Source organism: Cyprinodon variegatus, unplaced genomic scaffold (genome assembly GCF_000732505.1).
Source record: "Cyprinodon variegatus isolate N-32 unplaced genomic scaffold, C_variegatus-1.0 Scaffold702, whole genome shotgun sequence".
NCBI classification, from domain to species: domain Eukaryota; kingdom Metazoa; phylum Chordata; class Actinopteri; order Cyprinodontiformes; family Cyprinodontidae; genus Cyprinodon; species Cyprinodon variegatus.
In genome coordinates, this window is record NW_015151155.1 from 422,257 (window position 1) to 431,443 (window position 9,187).

The 9,187-nt window shown below is 37.6% G+C and overlaps 1 protein-coding gene across 2 annotated transcripts in view; it reads left to right on the top strand.

Annotated features, from left to right (window-relative positions):
• The first annotated feature begins 61 nt into the window (after nt 1-61).
• Nucleotides 62-9,187, top strand: part of ddi2 (DNA damage inducible 1 homolog 2) — a 13,667-nt gene continuing 4,541 nt past the window's right edge. The window contains exons 1-9 of one of the 2 annotated variants that reach the window (XM_015394663.1): nt 62-188; nt 271-540; nt 1,917-2,046; nt 2,404-2,688; nt 4,332-4,458; nt 4,588-4,715; nt 4,989-5,117; nt 5,375-5,478; nt 7,635-7,827. In XM_015394663.1, coding sequence (XP_015250149.1) covers nt 403-540; nt 1,917-2,046; nt 2,404-2,688; nt 4,332-4,458; nt 4,588-4,715; nt 4,989-5,117; nt 5,375-5,478; nt 7,635-7,827 — 1,234 coding nt within the window. In that variant the 5' untranslated portion in view covers nt 62-188; nt 271-402. Of the gene's footprint in view, nt 189-270; nt 541-1,916; nt 2,047-2,403; nt 2,689-4,331; nt 4,459-4,587; nt 4,716-4,988; nt 5,118-5,374; nt 5,479-7,634; nt 7,828-9,187 lie in introns of those variants that run through there. The other variant, XM_015394664.1, reaches the window with a different exon arrangement.

Consider the following 9,187-nt stretch of genomic DNA (forward strand, 5'->3'; position numbering starts at 1 on the left):
TATTCATATTCATATATATGAATCCGCTAGGTGGCGCTGGAACATTACCATGGAACGTTTAAAACCCGAAAAGCAGAGATGAAGAAATTCCTGATGTACGACATGCCGAAAATCATACGGCACTGCTGAGCAATACTTGATATTTTGTTGTTCTTAAAAGAGAAACTGTCACATCAGACGTTTACCAAGTGAGTCCAAACTGTGTCCGACTTTCGATTTCACAATAGTTTCGATTTGTAATGTACTTTGTATTCACATACATATTTTAAGTTTTAGGAAAGCCCTCCGTGCTGGTCGTGCTTTTTACTTGGTGACATAAGGAACTACACTAACCGCATTCTGTGGTAGAAGAACAGGGGTTTGTCCAGTGATCCTGTTTCTGCCCCCCCGCTCCAAAAAACGATGCTGGTCACCGTTTTCTGCGCGCCGAGGGATCGCCCAGAAACCACGTTTGCCCTCGACGTGTCCCCAGAGCTGGAGTTGAGGGACTTTGTAGCACTTTGTGAACTGGAATCAGGAATCCCAGCTGGGGAAATCCAGGCAAGACTGAATGTAGCCACGGAGCTAACGCGGCTAATAGCTAGCCTAGCTAGCATAAATCGTGTTGTTGATTTTTGACGTCTGAACTGTTGTGAAACAAGTTATTGACAAAGAAAACAGTTCTAGGCATGGGTTTCGGCCACTTAATTGCATACTTCGGATCGGCTTCAGCTTTTAGGGCGCAAGTAAACATAACTGTGAATTTAGTTGGGCAGTTAACTGAAAACTACATTTGTCTGCTTATCAAGATGTAGGGTAACTTTAAAAACAGCGTTCAGTCTCTGTTCAATACTGTACCCTCAGCTTTAAAACTAAACATACTAGGTGCAAGAATATTATGTCATCTGTCAGAGAACTTTTTTATTAGTGTATTTATTCACATGGAAGTTGCTTTACTTGCTTTCACACTGTAGTGGGGAAAGAAGTTCCTTAAAAACTGATGGCAGAATTAATTCAATCCACTGGCTTTTAAGGATTCATAATTTACTTTGCTAAAGGTTAAAATCAGCTGATCTTAGCTTGATCAGATTTTATCCGTGTTTATTAGCTCAAATGCTGGGGGGGGAAATGCATCAAAACATGTTTATCCTCCCATTATGCACTATAAATGCAAAATTTAACAAAAATACTTCTATGTTCTTTTTCATTTCATTAGATAAGAAAAACGTTCATAGTTTGACGCCATAATTCCTCTACTGGATTAAACAAAATGAAACCACAAGAACTGCAGTGAAAATGTTATTCACCGCATGTTTGCAGTAATTATTGTAAAACATTGAGCTAAATTTTAAGTTATAAGTAGAGGTATAAGAATAAAAAGCAACAAACTTATGTCATTCTGAACTATGAAAGCCCAAATCCTGATTTTCCATAAATTGATAATTCAAGTAATTGATCAAATTCTGAATCCTATTTGAGAAAGGGAACAAAAAAAACAAAAAAACTGTCTCTTTAAGTTGTGTATTGGGAGAGTAGACAGTTTTTTCCTAGTTCTTTTACAATGAAAACAATAGCGGCACATTGACAACATTTTACACTTTATTCTAGATACACCACATTGTTGCCAATCTACCCTAATCTCTTTTTATTATTAATTGCATAATAGAGCTTAAATATCATATATTACATAAGGTGTGTTACAAACACTCTAGGATATATATGTCATGGTAAGATAATCCTGTGTAATACCCTGTGTATTTTAAGATGCATTTTAAATAGGCTGTTTATATCTACAGGAAAAGATAAAGATTTCAGTTATCATTGCAGTTAATGGAAAAGGTTGTTTATCAAATCAGATGGCACACCGTTAAACCAGAATGAATGTAATCTTCTCCCAGTGCAGCGAGAATAAAATCTGAATTTTTCGCTCTACCCAGATCACATATGTAGAACAGCCCCTCAAAGACCCCACCCGTGCCTTGGGGACTTACGGTGTCAAGGATGGAGATGTGGTGGTTCTTCGACAAGCTGATAGACGGCCTCCACAAACTCAACCAGCCTTTCCAGGTAAACTGCCTGCTGTCTGTCTTGTTAGTTTGTCTTGATGCTGAGAAGGTTGTTAACTCATTGCATGGCAGAAAGAAGGTCACCAGTTTGAATCCCTGCCCACAGTCTGTCTGCATCTATTTTCATGCCATTTCTTGCCAGTTATTTCAGCTTCTTAGAATATCCAAAAGCATGACTTTTATGTTTATTGTCGTCTCAGAATCCTAAGGAAAGAATGTGAGCTTGCACTTACTTGTTTTTCTTGTTTTTGTGACGATCTGGTAACTCCACCTCTCACCCAATGACCACTGGAGACGGACACCAAACGTCTCCCTGTATATTGAAAAAGGCTAACCTCTCTCTCTTTATTCTCACCAGGTCTGCCTCGTATCGACTTCAGATCCATAACAGTTCCTGGCACCTCATCTTCAGCCAATCAGCATGCTGCCCCGCAGCTGCAGCAACAAGCCCCGCAGCAGCAGCAGCCGCCACCGCCGCGTGCCGAACAACCTTCCACGCCGATGGCCTTTCGCGGTTCCTCGCCACAGGGCTTGGACAACCCCGCCTTACTACAACAGATGCTATTATCCAATCCACACGAGCTTTCTCTGCTCAAAGAGAGAAACCCTCCACTTGCTGAGGCCCTGCTGAGCGGAGATTTAGGTGAACTAAGATTGATGAAATAAAACCTATTGGCCCTTGATGTTTATAGAGGCACGCAATATAAAAACCTCATGTTTTTCCATATTTAGTCTCATTACCAACAAAACCTTCAATATTATTTATTGCAATCTGTAAAGTAGACTAGAAAAGTAGAATATGAAAATGATGTACAGTTTTTAATATTTAAAAACAATCCAACAAGTGGACCATCCATTTTTATTCATCATGATACAGAAACATCCTTTACTGCATTTACAGCTGTAGATGTTTGAGATGTCTGTGTACCACCTTTGTTTATCTAAAGACAAGTCAGATTTGATGGGTAGCACAGATCAATAGCAATATTTGAGATCCTAATACAGATTTGCACTTAGAGTATTGACTGGGAAATTCTGCATGTGTTTGCTTTTATTTTTTTTCCCCTTTCATTTATCTTAATCCAGCTTTCCTACCTACTAAAGAACAGCCTCTCCAAAGTATGCTGCCTCTTCCACCATGTTTCAGCATTGTGCAATGCATAGTTAATTTAAACACTAAGGACTTGAGCTGCAGAAGGTTTGTGCATCTTAAAACAGGTGCAAATGTGTTTTTATGCGCAGAGTAAACCTCTAAAGAAGGTTCAAAGGGATTTGCAATTGCAGTTAAACAGACAGAATGTGCAAACCTTTTGCTTCTTTGTTTTCATCAGTATGCTGATCATAATTTATTGACCAAACTGTGCAAATTCATAGGTGGAGGATCACTTTGCACGTTTGCAAAGTGATTTTCTGAATCGGAAATTCAACTGCTGCTGCAGTTTTTGTGTCATTTTTACAACTTCTGAAAGTCCGGTGCAAATGGACACAGAAAGATATCTGCTGTCATTGTTACAACAAATGGGGTTTTGGTACAATACAGGAGGAGAGAAAGATTCTGTGCACATGTAAACATGTTTGGACTATTAGAAATTACTAGAATATTATTAACGCAGAAAAAAAAACACCTGGATATTCAGCAGGACTGCAGAGAATTGTTATACTATTAAATCAAAACGAAAAGACAAATAAAATAATCTGGCATGTTTATAAAAGAAGCTTTTGTTAGTAGCAGTTTAATATCTCCATGGCTTTGAACCTCATCTTTCTTTTAGGGCCACTGATGCTAGAACGTGCAATCTGCTGATTTTATGTGCGGAACAGGATCGATTTTATATGTCTTAACATTTTCACAGCAATCTCTTTATGGATGTTTAATTAAGCTCCTATTATTTGGAATCTTTGAAGTTCAGAAAGTTTGATTTTGGTTTTTCTTTAAACCAGAACACCATCCACATGTTTGATATGCCCTTAACATGACAAACTACAACAGGATTTTTAAAATTTTATTTAGAAAATATTTTTTTTTCTTTTGTTTGAGGACCAGGTTGAGTGCAGCGTTGACAATTGCTGTATTGACTGAATCGAAATGGCTTGATGTTAATTTGATTTAATTCAAGGCTGTTAATTTGATAATTTTTATATATCTAGTATAGATATAAAGTGACAAGATATACAGACAAAACAAAGAAAATCCCTCTATCATTTTCTTCCACTTTATTATGCTGTACTACTCTAAGCTGGTCTATTGCAGAAAATCTTGATAAAATCCCTTTTTTTTTCCCCCAGAACGTTTTACCAAAGTGCTGCTGGAGCAACAACAGGATCGAGCCAAAAGAGAGCAAGAGAGAATCAGACTCCTGACAGCTGATCCGTTTGATTTGGAAGCTCAGGCAAAGATTGAGGAGGATATCCGGTAGGAAAACATTGTAAACTAGTCACTCAAGTGGATTAAAATAAACATCCCTGTAACCCTGACGCAGCTCAGTCATAGTCTGCATGTTTTGATTTTTGATTTTTTTCCCCCCACTGCCCCATATACCAGGCAGCACAACGTGGAGGAAAATATGACAATTGCAATGGAGGAGGCCCCAGAAAGCTTTGGACAGGTGGTTATGCTGTACATTAACTGCAAAGTCAATGGCCATCCTGTGAAAGCTTTTGTTGACTCAGGTAATGAACATAAAATCCTGATGCCTGATAAAGTTTCTACAAGTTTTTTGGTCAAGAAACGAAGTGGTAATAAAATTACAAAGGCTGATCTGTGGTTAGTTTCAACATAAGAAAAATAACTTGGCTTTGGTTCCCAGACATTAAAACGCTTGAGGGAATTTCAATTTTTATGCATGTTTGATGCACTTTCAGATTATTTTTGTTCTGTCTCCTAGATTTCTTACTTCAGTCCTGTTTTCTAATGTTTCTTTTCTTTTTGTTTTTCACATTAAGGAGCACAGATGACCATCATGAGCCAAGCGTGTGCGGAGCGCTGCAACATTATGCGATTAGTGGACCGGCGCTGGGCAGGGATCGCCAAGGGAGTGGGCACTCAGAAGATCATAGGAAGAGTTCACTTGGGTTAGTTTGAGGATGGCCTCTGAAAAGCACAGCTGTTCAAATCGTTAAAATGTTGTACATTAAACTAAAAACCAGAATCATTTTGGGTGTTTTTTTTGTTTTTTTGTTTTTGCTTATATCTTTTCTAGCAGAGAAAGGCTAATTGTGACATTTTGTAATCCTCCCTCTCTGATTATTACATTTCAGATATCTGGCTTTTGAATTGAGGAATACAATAACTATTTAAAAATGTGTTTTTTTCTTTTCCTTGCTTCCAGCTCAGGTCCAAATCGAAGGGGACTTTCTCCCTTGTTCTTTCTCCATATTGGAGGATCAGCCAATGGACATGTTGCTCGGCCTGGACATGCTGAAGAGACACCAGGTGTGTCCTCTGAGTGCATAATACCTAACATTATTTGTTAAAAAGGTTTGCCTAATTCAGGGGCCTCCAACCTTTTATCTTCCTTTTCCACAATAAAAGAGCAAGAGGGCCACACATGTCACAAAGCAGCCATATAGACTCATGGTCATATAAATATACGGGTTTGTTTTGGTATGGATTTTTAAAGACCAGTGGTATTTTAGAAAAGTAGGTAAGTTTGGATCCATTTTGAAGTGTGTTATAAATCCCGAGTGGCAGCCTGTTCTAGCTGTGTCCCATCATTCAGATAGGACACTAGTCCAACCTGACGAACTGCAGACAGAATCGCTGCTTTATTCCTTTGGTTCCAGAATAGATTCCAGCACAGCAGTCGTTGCTTCTTTAAAAAATATGTCAGTAACCAGCTTTTTGTGCTTAGTCATCATTTATGCCACTTTAAATATCACCTCATTTAGTTAGCTGTCCTTTGGGGGTTTTATTGTCAAAGATTTCAGGCCTAGCTTTGGTGAAAGCTAGGCCTGAAATCTTTGATTATAAAACTGATTATAAAGCTCCCTGATTTCTATTTATTCACTGGAATTCTGATTGCCCGTCAAAAGTGAAGCCACCGGCCACCATATTGGTACTCCCCACTCCCACAGAGATGCGCAGTAAAAAAGCCTACGTATGTAGCATTTGACTGCAAAAACAAGCAGTTTGCCGGCTGTGGGAAGACATTTCACAGGTAATTTCACAGTCAGTGGGTGTACTAACCAGGAAAATCCATATATACTCCGATGTATCCTATAGTATACTATGTTGCATAACATTAGTCTGGTTATCTCGGACCGACTCGAAGATATTAACAGAGTTAGACATCGACATTGTGTCTAATGTTTGAAAATAGAAAGTTGAATAAATAGAAAGTAATTACCTGAAATGTCAATGTAGTAATTCTATATTAGGTGGATGACGCCATCGTTTTCGTAGTGTTTGTTGTATTTCTCATTTGAAAAAGTCATGTGCTGAAATATATAACATGTTATATTGACGAAAAAATAACTCAAACATTTTTAAAGGCTCATTCACAGACACAGCATAAAAGTATATGCCAGCATTCATGTATAAAAAGAAAAATACTATAGCATTACCGGACATGTGCTTGTATTTCAGTCTTGATGTAAAATCTTGAAATCATATGTAATATTTAGTTAGTTAGTTACCATAGTTACCATAACAATGTGATCAATACATGTCTTTTACATGTACATCATCAATTTAGCACTTCAATGACTATGCAATGTGATGTGCCTATTTTTTTTTTTTATCATATGTTAAGTTATCTACTTATGCTATGAAACAGCAAGAGTGTGTCAAAGTGATGAATTTAGCTTTATTTTAAAAGTCTTAAGCCCTCCTGAAAATGAGAACGTTATTGTTCGATGCTGTTGGGCACATATTGTTTACATTGCGACCGGTCTAACTAGGGAGTACTATTATGCCGGCCAGTGGCTTCAATTCAACTCCGTACTACCAGCGGGCTATCAGCAATCCAGTGAATAGAGATCAGTGGGCCTGCTCCACAGATGAGAAAAGCACACTTTTCGTTCACATTTGTGTAATAAACCTCCAGTCACCACTCTTCTTGGAAATCAGCTTTCTGCTTCTCTTTGATTGAACTGTGATGCTGTTATTCCCATCTTTCCTGATCACTTTAGTCTGCATTTAAGACTGTGTCTGTGTGCAAGCGAGAAATGTTTGGCAGCTAACTGGCAAGTAATCCATGTAAGGGGAGGAAATTAGGAGACAGGAGACTGTGGTTGGCTGAAACTCGGAAAGAATTTATTGCCTAACAAATCAAATTATATATTTTATATCACTGACCCTTTGGAGAGCTACTGGTAGCTCACAGGCGACGGTTAGGAGACCTTTGGTTAATATAGCAATTCTATCCTCAGCATCATGTTAGGTGCCTCTCAAAAACATTGATGGGATGGATTAACTTGAATAGTGGAACTTTTAGGCTTGTGTCGTTAAGCTGTTAGAGAATCATAAACAGATTAATTGCTAAAAAAGACAGATTTAAACTTTTTTGCAGTTATATCAGTGGTATTATAATTTATTCAGATTCCTCTGCAGATCATTTGGGAACACTTTTTTGTTTTTTCTCCTTCTAGTGTTCAATTGACCTGAAGAAGAGCGTGCTCGTTATCGGCACTACGGGCACCGAAACCCGCTTCCTGTCTGAGGCAGAGCTGCCCGAGTGCGCCCGGCTGGCGTACGGCGCCGAGGGGCGCGAGGAAGCACGTCCAGAGGAGATCGCTGACAGAGAACTGGCAGAGGCACTTCAGAGATCTATACAAGAGAGTGGTAAGAAACTGTCAGCTCTCTTTCAATCATTTTTCTTTTTCTAGCTCTGTTAGATTCACATTTGCATGTGCCACTTGAAGCTTCTTACTCTCAACCTCATTTACGCACTCATCTCAATATCGACACTTGTGATCACTTCATGTCATTACCTCAAAGGTTTGAATGTGATTTATTAAAAAAAAAAAATTAAACCAGAACAGCTCTCAAATGAAATCATATTTTTAAACCGAGATTTCATAAAATAAAAACCAAGCTTCTATGGTTTCAGAGTAGCGGTTCTATAGAAGTTGAAACCTAATTTCTTTACAGTTTCTTTGGTGTACGGACCCATCAGTTGTACTGCTCATGACTGGTGTCATTATTTATTGAGTCAGAGTTTGGAGAAAATACCCTCCAAAATGATTAATTAACACAAACTTACTGTTTTTAAAGCAGAGATATCATTAGTCTAGTTTTGTTTTCTAGTTCAGATGGATTTCTGAGGATCTGAACAGCACTTGAATCCGCCTACACAGATAAACAGAATATGCAGTTCTAAGGGAGACGTAGGAGGTTATTTGCATGATTCAGATTAATGAAATGCTGAGGAAACATCCTGTGGCTGGAATATAAAAGAACAAAAACAACTGCAACAACAACTGAGATTTTTCCATTAACAGAAACTCTGTTAATAGATGGCTTATGTTACCATCAGAGCCTTCCTGAAGTTAGATCCTTAAATTCAGCTACAGAATGGCTGCTGCATATAAAAATGTAATAAAACTACAGGATAACCTGTTTATTTGCTCTTTTATTTATTGGACTGGAGGTACTTCATAATGGATTTGGTGTTTTTTAAGGAACAATATTTAAATAAAAGTTCATCTTACTATCATGTGGCCCATGAAAGACCCACAAAGCTAAATGTGGAGCATTGCTGCAAACGAATGCAGCATCATTGGCCCAAGAGGGACCAAAAACGACTAAATAAAAAATATGAAAATAAATGAATACACACATAATATATAACAGTATAATTAAATAAATATAAAAGAAATGCATAAATATATTTATATATTTATACTATACTTTTATTTTGTTTTGATTTCTCTGTGTGTATATAAGTGTATTTTTTTCCTTGTGTATTTATACAGTTATTTATTTATTTATTTTTTCTTTATTTCTGCTTTTAATTTATTCATTTATTCCTACTTTTATTTATTTCTCCCCACAAATTTATTTGTATAGCACAATTCAGTACAAAGACAATACAAAGTGCTTTACATGATTAAAATTAGGGATCCACGATATTGGGATTTTGGCCGATATCCGATATGCCGATATTTTAAAACTCATGTAGCCGATAATTGATACCGATACC